We start from the raw sequence: 23059 nt of genomic DNA, 5'->3' as shown, positions 1-23059 counted from the left end.
CTAACTAATGTGGGTTCAAACTTTTACTCAGCAGGTAGTCTGAGTTGTTTTCCCTACAGTAATTCCTGGTTCTTGGCATTTTGCACTGGTCACTTTATCGAATATTGGATGCACTTTACTGGCCAAGAGGGGTCTCTATCACAGTACTCATCCGCATGATCTTATATATGTGTTTATTGTCATTGTTACTTTGTGTTTCAATAAAGTGATGTTTTGTTATATTACATGTGTGGTTTGGTAGAGTGACTTTTATGTGTCTACACATGAATGACAGAGTTATGCTCCTGTTGGCGATATTTTGGTTTTCTAGATTATTGTAAACTGCTCAGAGAAGCAGGAGAACAATGATCAGACCTCAGGCTAGGGATGGTATGTTTCTTCACTGTAACTTTTTCTGTATGATATACAACTTGCACTTTACAACCAGTGAATCGTGTACATGCTCATTCATAGATGAGTTCACTGTGTGCTTCACTGACTGTTTCCTTGGGCTTCAAGAAAGAAAACAGAAACAATGCATCAGTGATATGAAAAGGTTTTGCATATGTATAAATGATACATAAAAAGACAACCCTGACAAAATTCTCTGCTTCCTGTGTGTGTGAAGGGCTTATATTGCCTAAGATAGTACCAGCTCCTATCTCCAGAAAACGCCCCCTGAGGTGACGGGAGAGCAGCTGCTTATGCGTGCCACCCTCCATTCATTGCTGCGGGAGTTCCGAAAATAGCCGAGGGCTGGCCTAGAGATTTATGGCAGTCCCATAGCGGTGAACAGAGAACAAGCTGTGCATGCGTGGTGTGCTCTCCTTTGCGGTCCCCAATGCACAGGCAACATCCGTGTGGATTCTGCAGATGGATCCAGATCCGTCCAACTTGAATGGGTCCACAGTCCGTCCACACTGCAAAAAAGTAGTGCATGCACTACTTTTTTGCTGTGGGGAGGCAGGGACAGAAACAGAGTGCTTCCGTGGGGTTCCATGCCTCTGAGTCCAGAGTTGGGACACACACCTATCTGACATTGATGACATATCCCAGCGATATGTCAGCAGTGTCCCAGATGGTGGGAATACGCCTTTAATACCCATTTAAAAATAATTCCCTGTATGACTACTTTTCACTATGTACATCCATACAAGCTCTATTAGGTTCCTAATACTCCAAGGAAATGCCTTAAAGGGGATTTCCAGGCATTTAATATCAATGACCTGTCCTCAGGATAACGCCTCATACACACGGCCATTGTTTGGGTCCACATCCGAGCCTCAGTTTTTGCGGCTCGGGTGCGGACCCATTCACTTCAATGGGGCCCATTGCACTGTTCCGTGGCCCAGCAAAAAAAATATAGCATGTCCTATTCTTGTCCGTTTTGCGGACAACAATAGGCATGTCTACAATGGGCCGCCCGTTATACGCGCGGCTTCCGTTTTTTGCAGATCCGCAGTTTGCGAACCGCAAAAAACAGCACGGACGTATGCATGTAGCCTAAGTCAATATCAGATCAGCTGTATAAAGAGAGGCTGCGTGCCATCTCCTGTCTCTCTTCCTGCTGCTTGTTGTCCGGGGTTCAGAGCTGAACCCGGAAATACCCATATTTTCACCCAGGCAGCCCCTCCTGATGTTATGTTATCTGATGCTCCGGTGCGCTCCCTTGCCCTGCACTAGATAGCACAGGGCAAGGGCTCTTTTGTTTACAATAACACACTGCCGGATGGAAGCTTCTGCTCGGCAGGGTGTTCGGCGCCGTCACCGGCTCTGATGGGCATGCTTTAGCGCTGCCGTAGCCGCAGGGCAAAGGAGAGCATCTGAGCACGAACTGCTCCGATGCTCAAGTCAGGGGGGCTGTCTGGGTGAAAATGGAGGTATGTCCGGGTTCAGCTCTAACCGCTTTAAACAAACTAAAACAGAAGCAAACAAGCCAGCATCTTAACAGGCTGGAATCAATTATTCAGTGTTCGATGAGATTTTAGCTCCAGCTTTTTTTTTTTTGCACTCTTTTGAGCCAAAGTCAGTAGTGAATCTACTAGGTGGAGCATGTATAAATGTGTCCTTTATATTTCCCATCACTTTCGAATCCACTTATTCTCTGATAAGACTAATCTAGGTTTTGGTGCCAGCATGGCATTTCTTGAAATAAAGAACTTAAAGCCCTTTGGCACTGCTTGGTGATTTCTGATAGGTCTCATGCCCACAACCTTATTATGAATTTGTGTAATGTGGTGGGGGTACACCCCACCATCCTGTGATGATGCAAGATGACAGTTGACATATTTTTGGCTTTACTATAGAAGAATGGCCCCATATACTTTAATACATGTTGTAGTATTTTGTGATGTGGTGGTATCTCTCTCTCTCTCTCTCTCTCTCCTTGAGTATCCAAATGTGCCTGGCACAGCGCTAAGGAGGTTTGGCCCTTAAGCCATGTTTGGTAGAGAACAGAAATAGTGATTTTTCCTGTCAGCACAAAAACTTACAGGCATAAAGCTCTGTATTCACTATCTGGATGGAGTTTAGGATGTGGAGTAGATTAGGGCCGGTGTGTTCTTGGAGTCTGTGGCCACACGCGAGTGGATCTCCGGTAGACAGTGTTTAGGGGTACCTTCCTACAAAGCTTTTGAGGTTATTGGCTATAGAGGGGAGTCCAAGACTTACATGCACTTCTTATAGAAACATTGCTGAGCCAACTGTACAGAGAGAGAATTTAGCTGCTTCACTTGCCAAGGAGCACAGGAGAGCTGTCATCTGTCTGTATCCTGTTGTAACACTGTTGACGTGAACTTTGTCTCTCATTCTGTGAGAAGTTCTTCAGTTGTTCCTCGTTGGTTGTAGTTCCAGCTGGCCTTGCCAAGATCAGCAATATTCTTGCATTGTAACAGACTATTTCAGCGTCTCACTGCTTTTATCTAAACAACCTGCAAAGTTCACATATAACATTTTGACAAATTCCATATGGTATAGATAAGTTACCCTATTGAGGTTTCCATAACCATTTCCATGTGAAGCTGCTTTTTGTCCAGACTCTACATACAGTATGTGATACACTACAGAATTCCAGTCTTGATTGCAGGGATGGTGGATGAGGAAGAAAAGTTGTTGAGAGATGCAATGGCAAAGAGGACAGTCACCTCTTCCTACATGTCTGTTTTAGTAACTACTTGCATTCCCAAGTATCTTTACTTATGACAAATTACTTATGACTCTAGGTTGTGCCTTTACTGTATTACTTCTACTAGAAGTTTGTGAATAAAGGATTATATAAGTCTTACCAGTTGGGTGTGGGTCCCTGCACAGTTTGTCACTGACAGCACTGATTGGACAGTGTCAGACTGTGCAGGGACCCCTCCCCAAACTGGTAACACCCAGATGGACCTTTATTCATAAACTTCTAGCAGGAATAATGGAGCAATGGCACAGCACAAAGTCCCAAGATCAGATGCTTCAGAATTGTTATTACACGGGGAATGCAAGTAGTTACTAAAACAGACATGTCAGGAGAGGTGACAGGATCTTTTAAACATATCCTTGTCTTCATATGTGGACAACACTGATAGGAATACATTTATTTGACCCTGTTCATGGGTCACATCACTGTGTTCCGGTGGTCACATCAATATCATCCCACTGTTATAATGGTTTGATTGGCATGTCAGTATAGTCTTAAATAAAGCAGCGCTACAAAGTGTTAGTCCAGTGTTAGAATGTTTAATTATCAACTTTTCTATATGATTAAATCAGGATTCACATAGATGAATCTGATGAATCCAAACTTATTACCATGGGAAAACTCTTCTTTCAATAATACCTCAAAGAAACTTAGGGAGGGGGGGGGGGGGGGAATTCGGAGATTTCATAATTGTTCCCTAGCACTATATTAGATGTGTAGCTGTGTTACCAAGCATCCTATACTTAGTTAATTAGTTTGCTGTAATAATGGTTTTGGGGGTCCCCTAACCAGGTGCTAAGGATCTATACAAATCAACTTGGGGAACACTGCCATATATTGGCGTATAGATTTGCTTTTGGAATGTTAAGAGCTCCAAAAATCGATAGGAATAATACCTCACCAAAGAATGTGTATATGAGAAACTCACTTGAGCTTTTGGTTGGCGGTGTACTGGCACCAAAAGGTTACAGTGTGTCAATATGTTCCACTTTATAGACACACTGAGGCAAACTTTGCTCAGCTGACTGCATAATAATAATAAATAGTATAGTATACCACACTATTCCATACAGCTAAGAAAATGTAAGGCAATTCATAATGGCCCACTCTTTGGCATATGAAGAGTGAATAGAGCCCTTTGGATACATTTACTGTACGTCACACTGAAGAATTTCAAGAATCAGTTCATATAACCTTATTTTAATGACTGGAGAACTACGATGCTCTACCATTATAATTTGATGGCACTATTAGACATCAAGATGTAAAAGGTTTTCACTATTTATTCAGCTCCACAAATAAAACTCAAATTCTGAAAGCGCAGTGCTTGATGGGAACCTTTGATACTTCGGCAAAATGCAACATGTTTTTCCAGCAATTTTTATCTGTCTGTGATACGCAAGAAAGAAAAAAATATATAAACGCAGAGTTGTAGAAACAGTTTTATTGGTGTGGGCACATTATTGATTCAGGGTAAAGGAGTTACAAACATTCCCAATTTGTTAGGCACAATTACTATTTGGTTCAACATCTTCAGCTCTATACTCTTAAAATGTAAAAAAAAAAAAACATGCATTAAACTGAACAAAAACGAACACCAGTGTCCTGAATTTGGTCTCAATACAAATCCAATGTCTGAATCCTTTAGACACTGCACATGATCACTGAGCAGGCCAGAAAATCAGAGAATATCTGGCCCAAAGATGTTGTCAAGATTCAGTTTAACAAGTGGTTACAATTAGGACATGATGGATCTCACAATCTACATCAGGGGTGTTGGGTAGACCGAGGCTGACTGCGAAACCACTGGACACTAACAGAAGAAGGGGTTATATAATAAGGCAATTGCAGGTACCAAAAGGCCCAGGGCATAAGCCCCTTGGGACAGGTACTAAAAATGCCACATACCTATCCACTCAGCACCCTGCAACTGCAACATGGGGGGCGATGGGATGAGAGAGGAGGCTCACCTCCCTCTCTAGAACTACAAAGACTCTGATCAGCAGCGAGTTATCTCTGACCCCAGGTGTTAGAGCATTATATATCTAGCATATGCCATGGTGGTGCAGGCACAGCTCCTGAGCCTGTGCCATCACAGCACTATTATGATGCTGAGTATTAACGCACTAGCAGCAACATAGTAGTACAGTGCTGACAGGGATTGATTGAGATTTTAATGGGAGATTGTGAATGTAGATCTGGCCTATATTACAGACTGTACCTCAGGATCACTACAATATAATTAATGTACGTAAATGTATTTAGACATGACTTTACCCTTTATATGGATAACTTTTCTACAGTTTTGTAAAAAGTGTTGTAAAATTGGACATGTGCGTTATGTTTAGGCCACAAAGACATTTAATAGCTCTTAAGTCTAGGCTGCTGATGCGGGAAGAGCCCATGAGGAGAGTGGGATTATAGTCACTATACTGTAGTAAAACACAGTGGGGAACTGCAACCAAGTTAGTGACTACCGTGAAGTTCAGTTTGTGTTTTGGCACTGGACCCTGTCATCTTAAATCACTGCACCAATTATAGCGCTTATCAGGTTTTATATGACAATAAACCAATATCGCACTGTAAACCACCTGTTGGAGGACACTTTGTAATAACTTTATTGCCAGAGCTGTAATAATAAAATAGTGTCTGTTCCAGAGGGCAGCACTCCAATTGACAGTGGGAAACATGGAAATGGCTGGCCAAGTAATAATTTCAACTTTATTCAAATTGCCAGGATGCCGTTGAAGTTGTAAACTGTGGCGGGGCTCCGTGGCCTGCTGTTTATCCTGGAAGACACAGGCCTCGAGAGGACATGTCTCCAGCATTGCCAGGTGCAACAATGTCAATTCTCGTGCCTGCACTGTCCTCCTCACCCTACCTTCTTGTCCTCGGGACTGCAGTTTTTAAAGAGCCTCTAACTAAAGGGAGTAAGAGATTAGCCAGGTTTAAAACCATATGTGTTTTGCAGTCTGCAAAACACTGATCTGCAAAAAATACCGATGATGTCCTTTTGGCATCCGTATTGCATCAGTTTTTTTTGCGGATCCATTGTAACAATGCCTATACTTGTCCGCAAAACGGACAAGAACAGGACATGCTTTATATTTTTTGCGGGGCTATGGAACGGACATACAAATATGGACAAAACACAGTGTGCTGTCTGCAATTTTTAGCGGACCCACTGAAATGAAGAAGTCCTCATCCAATCCGCCAAAAAAAAAAAAAACGGAATGGACACAAACAAAATACGTTTGTGTAAATGTAGCCTAAAGCTGTATTGTTGAACAGCATGTGCATGGTGGACAGGCAATCAGGTAATGTTGCATGTCTGTCAGTAGGATGGGGCAGTGCCAAAGTGGGGAATGTGGCAGGATGAAATAATGGGGGGGGGGGGGGTATTAAGCAGTACCAGCAGGATCAGGAGTGTGGGTGCGTCTTGGGTACTGTCAGCAAGAGGGAAGAGGCACTTTGCTTGGAGACACTATTACATTCAGGGGCACCACCAATGTTGAGAGCACTATGGGGAACTCCGCTTTGGCACAATAAGTTTGGGCAGCACTATGTGGCCATTTTTAATAATGGAGGCACTATGGGAACACACTTATTTTACTATTTGAACTATTACTGTTTCAACACACTTATTTTAGGGAACACTATGTAGGCACTTACTATTGGATGCATGCTTCTAGGCAACATGGGAATAGGTACCCCAAAAATAATGCAGCAAGAGTAGCAGCAGGATAAAACTGTTAGGACACCAACATGGAATGTTTGCGTTGGGATGGTGGGGAGGGTGATGGAAATGAGAGAAGCCAAAGATGTCTGTACAGCAAACTCTACAAAGATGAGCTGTGGCTGTAAGAAGTGTCATTGGGGTCTGGGCTGAATGGAGATGATGAGGAAAGATGATGTATTCACCTGCACCTTCTGTAGCACTGAATTTAATTTTAAAGGTATTATCCATCACAGAAAATGTAAGACCCTAGCAATGCCCCTGTAACTTACACACCATTCCCCCCAAGGTCCTGTGACAACTCAGTACCAAATAACTCTCAAGATCCTACCAGCAACAGATCTCCACCTCTCTAATGCTGCCTACCTCTGGCCTATCCTCTGAATACTGCCTTTTCCAGTGCATCTTTCTCATTCATGTACTCCAGGAATGAAGGATAGTGTGTGCAGTCATACAGGCCACAAGTACGAACATATTCGAGAAAATCTGGAGCACCTGGAACGATGACATTGTCTGCGAGAACGACTGAGCCCTTTCTAAGCAGGTTGCACTTCTGCAGAGAGATGAAAACAACAGTAGTGAAATGACCTGTAGCATTAAGGTATCCAGTCTTAAAATTAAACAGCAGCTCACCTTGTTTCCAATCTGGTTCTAAATACCGAGGATAGCAGTATGTAATTATATTTTGCATTGGAGCCCAGAAATTCCAGATTATGGTTCCAGAATCATTAAAGGGGTTGTCCACCTTATATTAAGCGATGGCCTGTTCTAAGGATGTGCCATTACTAGCTGATCAGTGAAGGTCTAACACCCCAAATCCCTCAGCTGCTCGCCAATAGCTCTGGTGCCAGAAGCGGACAGCTCCGTCTTACATGTCGTCAACGGATTTCTTCACTACAGCACTTCACCCATTGACTTGAATGGGAAGAGTGCTGTAGTAATAGAGCTGTGTAGTTCAGTGCTGACATCCAGCCATCACTTAAAAAAACATTTAAGGAAATGTTCACATCTAGAGATTTTTTGCCAAAATCTCTGTGACTGAGAATCTCCTCTATACAGCTCAATGAGGTTATTTGGGCAACATATGCATGGATTTGTATTAAACCTGTTCAGATGAATGGAACATTCAGAAATTTCGGCAACAAATCTTCCATTTTTTTAACACTATGGAGGCAGATTTACTACTGAAAATGCACCAGAATTCTGGCAAAATTTGTGAGAAAAAAAACTGGCGTGACGTCTTGCACCACATTTATTAATTGTTCTAGACGCTTTTAGTGGGTCGCCCGACAAGGAGGTGTGGTTTGGTGAAAAGGGTTTGTGGCTTTGAAGCAAAATGGACAAGAGATGTACTATTTATCTGGATAAATAAGAGCACTTCTTGGATCTGTAAGGATTTTGACCATTGACTATATGCAGGCACTTTAGGGTGCGTTCACATAGTCGTAATAAATTGATCCATATCCGTTAATTTCTACATTAACTACAATTTAACAGTACATTCAGAATTTAGTTTTATATACTTAGACCCACTTCCTGCACAGATTTTACACCTTATTTATATTGGTACTAGCAGTAACATACCGTATTTATCGGCGTATAACACGCACAGGCGTATAACACGCACCTTCATTTTAAGAGGGAAATTTCAGGAAAAAAAGGGTAGCTCAGAACTTTTTTTTATTAATATTAATACCACTTATAAGGTAAATAATGTAAAAGGATGACACTTATGGGGCTCTGTGGATGACACTTATGTCATCCACAGATCCCCATAAGTGTCATCTACAGATCCCCCATCAGATGGATAAGTGTGGAGAGAGGAGGCGGGAACACTCATGGCGGGGCCCGGTGCAGTGACTCTACTCTAATACACCGGGCCCCGCAACTGTTAAACATTCAATCTGACTCTATATCTAATTGTACGGTACTTACTGTAGTACCGGAGGTATAACATTAAGACGGCGCAGACCGCCATCTCCCTCGGTCATGCGCCGCCTGTCTCAGCTCCCTCCTGATGCGCTGCCTGCCCCAGCTCCCTCCTGATGCGCTGCCTGCCCAAGCTCCCTCCTCATGCGCCGCCTGCCCCAGCTCCCTCCTCATGCGCCGCCTGCCCCAGCTCCCTCCTCATGCGCCGCCTGCCCCAGCTCCCTCCTCATGCGCCGCCTGCCCCAGCTCCCTCCTCATGCGCCGCCTGCCCCAGCTCCCTCCTCATGCGCCGCCTGCCTGCTTATCTCACTTTATGAATGAACAGGCAAGCGGCCCATGACAGATTGAGCTGGGGCAGGCGCCGCATGACAGAGGGAGCTGGGACAGGCGGCGCATGAGGAGGGAGCTGCGGCAGGCGCTGCGCCGTCTTAATGTTATATATTCGGTATGTAAAAACATGGCTTCATGGATTATATCGGCGTATAACACGCATACATCATTTGCCCCCTATTTTCAGGGGGAAAAAGTGCGTGTTATACGCCGATAAATACGGTAAATAGGAACCCATTCGCTCAACAAGGAGCAGAAAAAAACAAAAGCGTGCTGCTCCGCTACCTATAAAATTGTCTATAAAACAACATACATACAACAATCTAAATAAAAAGCTAGCTACGCATTTCAGGCTACTTTTACATTAGCGTTTTCAATTCCGCTATTGAGATCCGTCATAGGATCTCAATAGCGGAAGAAAATGCTTCAGTTTTGTCCCAATTCATTGTCAATGGGGACAAAACTGAACTGTACAAAACAGAATGCACTAGAATGCATTCCGTTCCGTTTGGTTGCTCTCCCATCGCAGACGGAATAATGCTGCAAGTAGCGTTTTTCTGTCCGCGATGTGGTGCAGAGCAACACGGATCTGTCCTGGCACACAATTTAAGTCAATGGGGGCGGATCAGTTTTCTCTGACACAATAGAAAACTGACCCGTCCCCCATTGACTTTCAATGGTGTTCAGACTGATCCGTCATGGCTATATAAGAGATAACACAACCGGATCCGTTCATGACGGATGCATGCGGTTGTTTTATGGTAACGGAAGCGTTTTTACAGATCCATGACGCTAATGTAAAAGTAGCCTCAGCGGCTGAAGAATCAGAAAGAAATACACACATTTAAATAGAGCTAACCACAGCAGGCAGCAATTAAGCTAATCTTCAGAATACAAAAAACATCCAAAACACATGGAGTAGATGTTGAGGGAAGTGTTGGATTTAAATATACAGTACAGACCAAAAGTTTGGACACACCTTCTCATTCAAAGAGTTTTCTTTATTTTCATGACTATGAAAATTGTAGATTCACACTGAAGGCATCAAGACTATGAATTAACACATGTGGAATTATATACATAACAAAAAAGTGTGAAACAACTGAAAATATGTCATATTCTAGGTTCTTCAAAGTAGCCACCTTTTGCTTTGCACACTCTTGGCATTCTCTTGATGAGCTTCAAGAGGTAGTAACCTGAAATGGTCTTCCAACAGTCTTGAAGGAGTTCCCAGAGATGCTTAGCACTTGTTGGCCCTTTTGCCTTCACTCTGCGGTCCAGCTCACCCCAAAACCATCTCGATTGGGTTCAGGTCCGGTGACTGTGGAGGCCAGGTCATCTGACGCAGCACCCCATAACTCTCCTTCATGGTCAAATAGCCCTTACACAGCCTAGAGGTGTGTTTGGGGTCACTGTCCTGTTGAAAAATAAATGGTCCAACTAAACGCAAACCGGATGGAATAGCATGCCGCTGCAAGATGCTGTGGTAGCCATGCTGGTTCAGTATGCCTTCAATTTTGAATAAATCCCCAACAGTGTCACCAGCAAAGCACTCCCACACCATCACACCTCCTCCTCCAAGCTTCACAGTGGGAACCAGGCATGTAGAGTCCATCCGTTCACCTTTTCTGCGTCGCACAAAGACACAGTGGTTGGAACCAAAGATCTCAAATTTGGACTCATCAGACCAAAGCACAGATTTCCACTGGTCTAATGTCCATTCCTTGTGTTCTTTAGCCCAAACAAGTCTCTTCTGCTTGTTGCCTGTCCTTAGCAGTGGTTTCCTAGCAGATATTCTACCATGAAGGCCTGATTCACACAGTCTCCTCTTAACAGTTGTTCTAGAGATGTGTCTGCTGCTAGAACTCTGTGTGGCATTGACCTGGTCTCTAATCTGAGCTGCTGTTAACCTGCGATTTCTGAGGCTGGTGACTCGGATGAACTTATCCTCCGCAGCAGAGGTGACTCTTGGGCTTCCTTTCCTGGGCGGTCCGCATGTGAGCCAGTTTCTTTGTAGCGCTTGATGGTTTTTGTGACTGCACTTGGGGACACTTTCAAAGTTTTCCCAATTTTTCGGACTGACTGACCTTCATTTCTTAAAGTAATGATGGCCACTTGTTTTTCTTTACTTAGCTGCTTTGTTCTTGCCATAATACAAATTCTAACAGTCTATTCAGTAGGACTATCAGCTGTGTATCCACCTGACTTCTCCACAACGCAACTGATGGTCCCAACCCCATTTATAAGGCAAGAAATTCCACTTATTAAACCTGACAGGGCACACCTGTGAAGTGAAAACCATTTCAGGTGACTACCTCTTGAAGCTCATCAAGAGAATGCCAAGAGTGTGCAAAGCAGTAATCAAAGCAAAAGGTGGCTACCTTGAAGAACCTAGAATGACATATTTACAGTTGTTTCACACTTTTTTATTATGTATATAATTCCACATGTGTTAATTCATAGTTTTGATGCCTTCAGTGTGAATCTACAATTTTCATAGTCATGAAAATGAAGAAAACTCTTTGAATGAGAAGGTGTGTCCAAACTTTTGGTCTGTACTGTATATGCATATATGCCCTTACATATATGGATGTATATTGGCCCTTTTATATTGTGTATATGTACATGCAGGTAGCTGTGCCCCAAACATCTATATAGGTGTATCTGCCATGGCACTCCCCCAGGTGTATATATATCTATATATATGGGCCTATAACTGCCCATGTATGCTCCAGGTTTATAATGAGTATATATATATATATATATATATATATATATACACAGACGTGGACAAAATTGTTGGTACCCTTTGGTCAATGAAAGAAAAAGTCACAATGGTCACAGAAATAACTTTAATCTGACAAAAGTAATAATAAATTAAAATTCTATAAATGTTAACCAATGAAAGTCAGACATTGTTTTTCAACCATGCTTCAACAGAATTATGTAAAAAAATAAACTCATGAAACAGGCATGGACAAAAATGATGGTACCCCTAGAAAACACAGAACATAATGTGACCAAAGGGACATGTTAATTCAAGGTGTGTCCACTAATTAGCATCACAGGTGTCTACAACCTTGTAATCAGCCATTGGGCCTATATATATGGCTCCAGGTAATCACTGTGTTGTTTGGTGATATGGTGTGTACCACACTCGACATGGACCAGAGGAAGCAAAGGAAAGAGCTGTCTCAAGAGATCAGAAAGAAAATTATAGACAAGCATGTTAAAGGTAAAGGCTATAAGACCATCTCCAAGCAACTAGATGTTCCTGTGAGTACAGTTGCACATATTATTCATAAGTTTAAGATCCATGGGACTGTAGCCAACCTCCCTGGACGTGGCCGCAGGAGGAAAATTGATGACAAATCTAAGAGACGGATAATCCGAATGGTAACAAAAGAGCCTAGAAAGACTTCTAAAGAGATTCAAGGTGAACTTCATGCTCAAGGAACATCAGTGTCAGATCGCACCATCCGTCGTTGTTTGAGCCAAAGTGGACTACATGGGAGACGACCAAGGAGGACACCATTGTTGAAAACGAATCATAAAAAAGCAAGACTGGAATATGCCAAACTACATGTTGACAAGCCACAAAGCTTCTGGGAGAATGTCCTGTGGACAGATGAGACAAAAATCGAAGTTTTTGCCAAGGCACATCAGCTGTATGTTCACAGACGAAAAAATGAAGCATATCAAGAAAAGAACACTGTCCCTACTGTGAAACATGGAGGAGGCTCTGTTATGTTCTGGGGCTGCTTTGCTGCGTCTGGCACAGGGTGTCTTGAATCTGTGCAGGGTACAATGAAATCTCAAGACTATCAAGGAATTCTAGAGAGAAATGTACTAGCCAGTGTCAGAAAGCTTGGTCTCAGTCGCAGGTCATGGGTCTTGCAACAGGACAATGACCCAAAACACACCGCTAAAAACACCCAAGAATGGCTAAGAGGAAAAAATTGGACTATTCTAAAGTGGCCTTCTATGAGCCCTGACCTCAATCCTATTGAGCATCTTTGGAAGGAGCTGAAACATGCAGTCTGGAAAAGGCACCCTTCAAACCGGACACAACTGGAGCAGTTTGCTCATGAGGAGTGGGCCAAAATACCTGCTGAGAGGTGCAGATGTCTCATTGACAGTTACAGGAAGCGTTTGATTGCAGTGATTGCCTCAAAAGGTTGCGCAACAAAATATTAAGTTAGGGGTACCATCATTTTTGTCCATGCCTGTTTCATGAGTTTATTTTTTTACATAATTCTGTTGAAGCATGGTTGAAAAACAATGTCTGACTTTCATTGGTTAACATTTATAGAATTTTAATTTATTATTACTTTTGTCAGATTAAAGTTATTTCTGTGACCATTGTGACTTTTTCTTTCATTGACCAAAGGGTACCAACAATTTTGTCCACGTCTGTATATATATAGCAGAAAAGGAGATTTGGCGGCACCAGTCTGTTGGCTCAGGTGCTATGTCCAAAGGAATGAGCTTTCCACCTTCTAATATATGCAGAGAATCGGACAGCACTCCAAGACTTGAAAAAAGTAGAAATCTTTATTCACCCATGTGAAAAATAATTGCAATGTTTCAGCTCACAATCGAGCCTTTCTCAAGCAATGAAACACAAGACTGTGCATGTCTTATACAGCTTTTTCAAAAATCAGACAACCAATGAATTTTACAAATCAAGACATGTGACTGGTAAACATGTGAAAGTAGTTCACCTCATTAGATCATGTGAACAATTACTTATGCAAAGTACCATACTGCTGGATACACAGGGATGTGTCCATTAGTGTTGCATCCAAGCTTGTAACATTTAAATAATGTATACTACAAAGTGCATATGTGCATAAATAAAGTGCATGAAGATACAAAAGAATTAAATCATGTATTAATGTTTAAAATCATACACCACAGAGGCTGAGGGAAAACAGTGAAGATTTGATCATGTTCGACAAAACCGCATGTTCATGTGAATACTGGCCAAAAACAGCCCTGTTAACTAATACTGTCAAAACCACAGAATGTCAAAGACAAACCTCCACCCACAATGTGCGCTCGCAACTGCGCTCCAATATATCCTCGGCAGCCAAATATCATACTATTGCCGTGTGGGAGCTATTGCATACGCACAATGTGACATTATTAAAGGCATCGTCTTTGTAGCAAGGCGCTTGACACTGTATATGCTTCACTGTCAGGACCCATCAGAGAGGGATCCAACCTCCCGGGTAGATCAACCCCTCCAAAGTTATGGTCAGGTAAGGGGGACACCACATGCAAATGTAGTGCACCCCGAACCGTCTCATTATAACGGTCCATAGACAGTGTAATGGGGATCTCCCATATACAGACGTGGACAAAATTGTTGGTACCCTTTGGTCAATGAAAGAAAAAGTCACAATGGTCACAGAAATAACTTTAATCTGACAAAAGTAATAATAAATTAAAATTCTATAAATGTTAACCAATGAAAGTCAGACATTGTTTTTCAACCATGCTTCAACAGAATTATGTAAAAAAATAAACTCATGAAACAGGCATGGACAAAAATGATGGTACCCCTAGAAAACACAGAACATAATGTGACCAAAGGGACATGTTAATTCAAGGTGTGTCCACTAATTAGCATCACAGGTGTCTACAACCTTGTAATCAGCCATTGGGCCTATATATATGGCTCCAGGTAATCACTGTGTTGTTTGGTGATATGGTGTGTACCACACTCGACATGGACCAGAGGAAGCAAAGGAAAGAGCTGTCTCAAGAGATCAGAAAGAAAATTATAGACAAGCATGTTAAAGGTAAAGGCTATAAGACCATCTCCAAGCAACTAGATGTTCCTGTGAGTACAGTTGCACATATTATTCATAAGTTTAAGATCCATGGGACTGTAGCCAACCTCCCTGGACGTGGCCGCAGGAGGAAAATTGATGACAAATCTAAGAGACGGATAATCCGAATGGTAACAAAAGAGCCTAGAAAGACTTCTAAAGAGATTCAAGGTGAACTTCATGCTCAAGGAACATCAGTGTCAGATCGCACCATCCGTCGTTGTTTGAGCCAAAGTGGACTACATGGGAGACGACCAAGGAGGACACCATTGTTGAAAACGAATCATAAAAAAGCAAGACTGGAATATGCCAAACTACATGTTGACAAGCCACAAAGCTTCTGGGAGAATGTCCTGTGGACAGATGAGACAAAAATCGAAGTTTTTGCCAAGGCACATCAGCTGTATGTTCACAGACGAAAAAATGAAGCATATCAAGAAAAGAACACTGTCCCTACTGTGAAACATGGAGGAGGCTCTGTTATGTTCTGGGGCTGCTTTGCTGCGTCTGGCACAGGGTGTCTTGAATCTGTGCAGGGTACAATGAAATCTCAAGACTATCAAGGAATTCTAGAGAGAAATGTACTAGCCAGTGTCAGAAAGCTTGGTCTCAGTCGCAGGTCATGGGTCTTGCAACAGGACAATGACCCAAAACACACCGCTAAAAACACCCAAGAATGGCTAAGAGGAAAAAATTGGACTATTCTAAAGTGGCCTTCTATGAGCCCTGACCTCAATCCTATTGAGCATCTTTGGAAGGAGCTGAAACATGCAGTCTGGAAAAGGCACCCTTCAAACCGGACACAACTGGAGCAGTTTGCTCATGAGGAGTGGGCCAAAATACCTGCTGAGAGGTGCAGATGTCTCATTGACAGTTACAGGAAGCGTTTGATTGCAGTGATTGCCTCAAAAGGTTGCGCAACAAAATATTAAGTTAGGGGTACCATCATTTTTGTCCATGCCTGTTTCATGAGTTTATTTTTTTACATAATTCTGTTGAAGCATGGTTGAAAAACAATGTCTGACTTTCATTGGTTAACATTTATAGAATTTTAATTTATTATTACTTTTGTCAGATTAAAGTTATTTCTGTGACCATTGTGACTTTTTCTTTCATTGACCAAAGGGTACCAACAATTTTGTCCACGTCTGTAAATCACTTGATAGCAGAAAATTGATTTTGACACAGCGTGGATGCAGTAACAGAAAAAATTCTATCCAGTTAAATTCATACACATAGAACATCACAAGCTGTCGCATGTGTCCAGACTTCTATGTTCACTGTTTCCACATCAGTCTGTGTGGTGTCTAAAGAACAAATAAGAGAAAATTACTCATATGCTTGTGAATCTTATCTAAATTCCATCATCACAACAGGGATCATGCCAGAAAGCATAAAGAGTGCATCCAGGATTGTATTCCACATTTAACCCTTTAGGTTTTAGGCTATCTAAAGTGTAGATCCACCACATTTCTTTGTTTTTCAATATTTTTATTCGATTGCCCCCTCTCCTGGGGGGAGGTACATGATCTACAATCCAGCATGTTAATTCACGTTCTGAATGTTTCTGCTCAGAAAAATGCTTCGGTACTGGTAAATCATGTCGTTTTTGGCGAATTGAAAATCTATGGTTATTTAACCTGGTTTTCAAATCAGTGGAGGTTTCTCCCACATACAGAATTTTACATGGGCAGGTTAATCAAGCGTTCCAAATGGAACAGAGATTTGGACGACTATAAGAAAGGGAATATTTATACCTGGCAGACGGACACCAGAAATCCTAATGTGAATTATAATGATAATAAAAGAAAGAAGAGATTGCCACAGTTGTCCACATCCACATCTTCTCGCGCCCCTTTTTTTGGGAAGGAAACAGCACCTGTAAACGGAACCGGACCCGAAGAGGAGGACGTAGACACAGACGGCATAAAAACCCGGAACAGCAAGCTACGACCACAGAACAAACCGCAGCAAAAGAAGAAATGACTGTCATTAATTTATCCTCCAAGTTACTCACACCGTTTCAAGTGAGTGTACTCTCTAAGGGATTATCATATTGTCCAAATGCACATGTTAATTGGTTTAATCTTGAGACAGATATGTGTGGTTTTTTTAGATCTATAAAATTAAAAATATGGTTTCACAATAAAGTGCAGACTGACTCCCCTCCTGCGAGCGAGTTTTGCATGAGGAGACTCAGTCTACCAGGGAAAAGTACCTTCACACCAGTGGTTGACAACCCTGCGTTGGAGGCCTTTATGAACGTGGTTAAAAAGGATTTGTCCGCTCTGAAATCATCTGTTACTCATAGATTTACCCGTCCTAACATGACGAAATTTGAAATAGCCGCCTTAGATCAATTAAGGAATGACCCCCATTTGGTAATTAAACCTGCCGATAAGGGTGGGGGGGTAGTCATCCTGGATAAACATAAATATATTGCGGAAATAGAACGTCAGCTTGGTGACACAAATGTGTATTTGTTGATTAATTATGACCCAAAATTTGAGATTGCCAGGATTATTGGACAGTGTCTTACTGATGCATTGGCGGCAGGGGTGATCGACCGGGATCTTTGTGAGTACCTTGTGGTGACACATCCAGTCACACCAGTGATGTATGTGCTTCCCAAGGTCCACAAATCTCTGGTTGATCCCCCTGGCCGGCCGATAGTATCTGGCTCTGAGTCAATATTCAGCAACATTGCCATTTTTTTGGACAAGATACTTCGCAATTTTGCGACAGGGGCGGTCTCATACATTCAAGACACGACCGATTTTTTGTGTAAACTCAACGCAATTGAGGTGGATAGAGAGCAGACATATATTCTTGCATCTTTCGATGTAGTCTCTCTCTACACCTCAATTGACCACACGTTGGGCATAACGGCTGTTGAATGTATGTTGGCACTCTCCTCAATGACTGAATCAGCTATACATTTCATTTTATCTCTCTTGCGCATTGTTCTACATTGGAACTATTTTCTGTTTCAAGATTCCTTTTATAAGCAATTAAGGGGAGTAGCGATGGGGTCGAATGTGGCCCCAACGTTCGCAAATATTTTTATGCGAAAATTTGAGGAGGACGTCATCTATGTTTCACACCACTTCAGACATGTTCTGCGGTGGTGGCGTTATATCGATGACGTCTTCCTCATTTGGACTGGCACGGAGAAGGAATTAATTGACTTCCATATGTATTTGAATAGCATTAATAGTGATCTTCAATTCACTTTGATTTTTTCACACACTGAGGTACAGTTCCTTGATACCACGGTTGTCTGGTCTGGGGAAAAGTTCCTTACTAAACTATACACTAAACCTACTGACAAGAATACCATATTAAAGGTATGATAGTAATCAACCGAAAAATATGGTTAGGCATTTACCGTACTCGCAATTTGTGCGGGTGCGTAGAATAACATCAGAGGAGAGCAATTTGACGGAGGCCCTTGAGGATATGTCAAGGAAGTTTGAAGACAGGGGTTATCCGCCAAAGTTGCTACAGACACATAAATATAAGGCTCTGGAGATGGACAGAGAGTTGACCTTAGTGAGGAAAGATAAGGAAAATCCCCAACGTCGGATTCCTTTTATCTCTACTCATACGGAGGAAAGTGCAGCTATCAGCAAGATTATTAGAAAACACTGGAGTATACTGGGCAATACTTTCAGTGATATCCAAGAATTTAGACTGCCTCCCCTGTTTTCATACCGGAGAGCTAGCAGTCTGAAAGACCAATTGGTGAGAGCAGATTGTGGTTCAAGGCAGCGAGCACGTCAAATGAAATTGTCAAAATATGGATTGGGCAGCTTCCCATGTTTAAGCTGCGTAAATTGCAAATACATAGGCAAGGGACGCAGCTTTATACATCCTGCCACTGGTAAAACTTATCCTATTAATTTTCATTTGACGTGCAATTCTAATTTTGTAATCTATGTGTTAACCTGCCCATGTAAAATTCTGTATGTGGGAGAAACCTCCACTGATTTGAAAACCAGGTTAAATAACCATAGATTTTCAATTCGCCAAAAACGACATGATTTACCAGTACCGAAGCATTTTTCTGAGCAGAAACATTCAGAACGTGAATTAACATGCTGGATTGTAGATCATGTACCTCCCCCCAGGAGAGGGGGCAATCGAATAAAAATATTGAAAAACAAAGAAATGTGGTGGATCTACACTTTAGATAGCCTAAAACCTAAAGGGTTAAATGTGGAATACAATCCTGGATGCTTCTAGATTACTGTTTGCCTGATACCCCACTCTTTATGCTTTCTGGCATGATCCCTGTTGCGATGATGGAATTTAGATAAGATTCACAAGCATATGAGTAATTTTCTCTTATTTGTTCTTTAGACACCACACAGACTGATGTGGAAACAGTGAACATAGAAGTCTGGACACATGCGACAGCTTGCGATGTTCTATGTGTATGAATTTAACTGGATAGAATTTTTTCTGTTACTGCATCCACGCTGTGTCAAAATCAATTTTCTGCTATCAAGTGATTTATATGGGAGATCCCCATTACACTGTCTATGGACCGTTATAATGGGACGGTTCGGGGTGCACTACATTTGCATGTGGTGTCCCCCTTACCTGACCATAACTTTGGAGGGGTTGATCTACCCGGGAGGTTGGATCCCTCTCTGATGGGTCCTGACAGTGAAGCATATACAGTGTCAAGCGCCTTGCTACAAAGACGATGCCTTTAATAATGTCACATTGTGCGTATGCAATAGCTCCCACACGGCAATAGTATGATATCTGGCTGCCGAGGATATATTGGAGCGCAGTTGCGAGCGCACATTGTGGGTGGAGGTTTGTCTTTGACATTCTGTGGTTTTGACAGTATTAGTTAACAGGGCTGTTTTTGGCCAGTATTCACATGAACATGCGGTTTTGTCGAACATGATCAAATCTTCACTGTTTTCCCTCAGCCTCTGTGGTGTATGATTTTAAACATTAATACATGATTTAATTCTTTTGTATCTTCATGCACTTTATTTATGCACATATGCACTTTGTAGTATACATTATTTAAATGTTACAAGCTTGGATGCAACACTAATGGACACATCCCTGTGTATCCAGCAGTATGGTACTTTGCATAAGTAATTGTTCACATGATCTAATGAGGTGAACTACTTTCACATGTTTACCAGTCACATGTCTTGATTTGTAAAATTCATTGGTTGTCTGATTTTTGAAAAAGCTGTATAAGACATGCACAGTCTTGTGTTTCATTGCTTGAGAAAGGCTCGATTGTGAGCTGAAACGTTGCAATTATTTTTCACATGGGTGAATAAAGATTTCTACTTTTTTCAAGTCTTGGAGTGCTGTCCGATTCTCTGCATATACTGTATATACACTACGTGCAGAATTATTAGGCAAATGAGTATTTTGACCACATCATCCTCTTTCATGCATGTTGTCTTACTCCAAGCTGTATAGGCTCGAAAGCCTAATACCAATTAAGCATATTAGGTGATGTGCATCTCTGTAATGAGAAGGGGTGTGGTCTAATGACATCAACACCCTATATCAGGTGTGCATAATTATTAGGCAACTTCCTTTCCTTTGGCAAAATGGGTCAAAAGAAGGACTTGACAGGCTCAGAAAAGCCAAAAATAGTGAGATATCTTGCAGAGGGATGCAGCACTCTTAAAATTGCAAAGCTTCTGAAGCGTGATCATCGAACAATCAAGCGTTTCGTTCAAAATAGTCAACAGGGTCGCAAGAAGCGTGTGGAAAAACCAAGGCGCAAAATAACTGCCCATGAACTGAGAAAAGTCAAGCGTGCAGCTGCCAAGATGCCACTTGCCACCAGTTTGGCCATATTTCAGAGCTGCAACATCACTGGAGTGCCCAACAGCACAAGGTGTGCAATACTCAGAGACATGGCCAAGGTAAGAAAGGCTGAAAGACGACCACCACTGAACAAGACACACAAGCTGAAACGTCAAGACTGGGCCAAGAAATATCTCAAGACTGATTTTTCAAAGGTTTTATGGACTGATGAAATGAGAGTGAGTCTTGATGGGCCAGATGGCTGGATTGGTAAAGGGCAGAGAGCTCCAGTCCGACTCAGACGCCAGCAAGGTGGAGGTGGAGTACTGGTTTGGGCTGGTATCATCAAAGATGAGCTTGTGGGGACTTTTTGGGTTGAGGATGGAGTCAAGCTCAACTCCCAGTCCTACTGCCAGTTTCTGGAAGACACCTTCTTCAAGCAGTGGTACAGGAAGAAGTCTGCAAGGTAATAAAAACATGATTTTCATGCAGGACAATGCTCCATCACACGCGTCCAAGTACTCCACAACGTGGCTGGCAAGAAAGGGTATAAAAGAAGAAAATCTAATGACATGGCCTCCTTGTTCACCTGATCTGAACCCCATTGAGAACCTGTGGTCCATCATCAAATGTGAGATTTACAAGGAGGGAAAACAGTACACCTCTCTGAACAGTGTCTGGGAGGCTGTGGTTGCTGATGCACGCAATGTTGATGGTGAACAGATCAAAACACTGACAGAATCCATGGATGGCAGGCTTTTGAGTGTCCTTGCAAAGAAAGGTGGCTATATTGGTCACTGATTTGTTTTTGTTTTGTTTTTGAATGTCAGAAATGTATATTTGTGAATGTTGAGATGTTATATTGGTTTCACTGGTAAAAATAAATAATTGAAATGGGTATATATTTGTTTTTTGTTAAGTTGCCTAATAATTATGTACAGTAATAGTCACCTGCACACACAGATATCCCCCTAAAATAGCTAAAACTAAAAACAAACTAAAAACTACTTCCAAAAATATTCAGCTTTGATATTAATGAGTTTTTTGGGTTCATTGAGAACATGGTTGTTGTTCAATAATAAAATTAATCCTCAAAAATACAACTTGCCTAATAATTCTGCACTCCCTGTATATATATATATATATATATGTATATAGATGCGCCCCAAATTATATATATATATATATATATATATATATATATATATATATATGTACTTAAATTCCCCCCCATAGGTAGTTCAGCCAGTTCCTGCAGGGGGGTGGATATGTCTCCAGGTGGCTGGTGATTTCAAAGGCTAAGGGATCAATTGATCTGAGGCCTTTTGTTGAGTTTATCAGCCTAGTTACTATGCTCTGCCCCACCTTATGTTGGTGACATGGCTGGGTGTGTGGTGCTGCTAGCCTCAGGGGGCCAACTGGCAGTCCTGAGTGCAGGCATACGTCACAGTCACACTATGATGTCACATGCCTGAGGAGGGGGCAGGTGGGCTGTTTCTGAGGCTGATATAGGAGCCTGAAACCAGGAACAGGGGTCTCTTACATCTGGACTACAATCAGAGACACATGGGATGGGAACAGCTCCCTGAAGGAAGGGAGGCCACATGCGGCCACATGCTCCTGGAAATGGCTTAGTACCAACCATCCCCTAACCCCTGGCTGCTGACCTCATGCCTCAGCATTAATCCCTGATGAGCCTGTACCCTGGAAGCAGCCCAGTCACCCCCTTATAACCCTGGTGATCTTACCCCAAATCCCTCTATAACCCTCACCTTCCCCTGCATAACCCTTGGTTACCCTTAACCTCTCCTGCCCTTAGTCCCCCTATAATCCTAATATCCCCTGTGTTCCCCCAGGATTGTAGATCCCTCATATCCCCTGTTACAGTGGTGTTGCCCCTGTGTCTCTACCCCCGTCACGACTGTCCTGCTTACCCCCAGCAGCAACAGTGTCCGTAATAACCCCTGGTTATTCCCCATAGGGATAGTATATTGTCAGGATTGGGTGGGCTGCTGGTAAAGTGTATGTATGTGTACAGGGAGTGCAGAATTTTAGGCAAGTTGTATTTTTGAGGATTAATTTTATTATTGACCAACAACCATGTTCTCAATGAACCCAAAAAACTCATTAATATCAAAGCTGAATATTTTTGGAAGTAGTTTTTAGTTTGTTTTTAGTTTTAGCTATTTTAGGGGGATATCTGTGTGTGCAGGTGACTATTACTGTGCATAATTATTAGGCAACTTAAAAAAAACAAATATATACCCATTT

General features: G+C 42.1%; 1 protein-coding gene across 6 annotated transcripts in view; it reads right to left on the bottom strand.

Moving 5' to 3' along the window:
- Window positions 1-6312: 6312 nt before the first annotated feature.
- The window catches only part of LOC122924470 (catechol O-methyltransferase-like), a 150308-nt gene continuing 133561 nt past the window's right edge, over window positions 6313-23059 (bottom strand). For all 6 annotated transcript variants that reach the window (XM_044275577.1, XM_044275574.1, XM_044275573.1 and 3 more), the window contains exon 5: window positions 6313-7449. In XM_044275577.1, the coding sequence (XP_044131512.1) occupies window positions 7270-7449 (180 nt within the window). In that variant the 3' untranslated portion in view covers window positions 6313-7269. The remainder of the gene's footprint in view (window positions 7450-23059) is intronic.

This window comes from Bufo gargarizans, chromosome 1 (assembly GCF_014858855.1).
Source record: "Bufo gargarizans isolate SCDJY-AF-19 chromosome 1, ASM1485885v1, whole genome shotgun sequence".
NCBI classification, from domain to species: Eukaryota; Metazoa; Chordata; class Amphibia; order Anura; family Bufonidae; genus Bufo; species Bufo gargarizans.
This window is presented reverse-complemented; position numbering and strand designations above follow the sequence as displayed.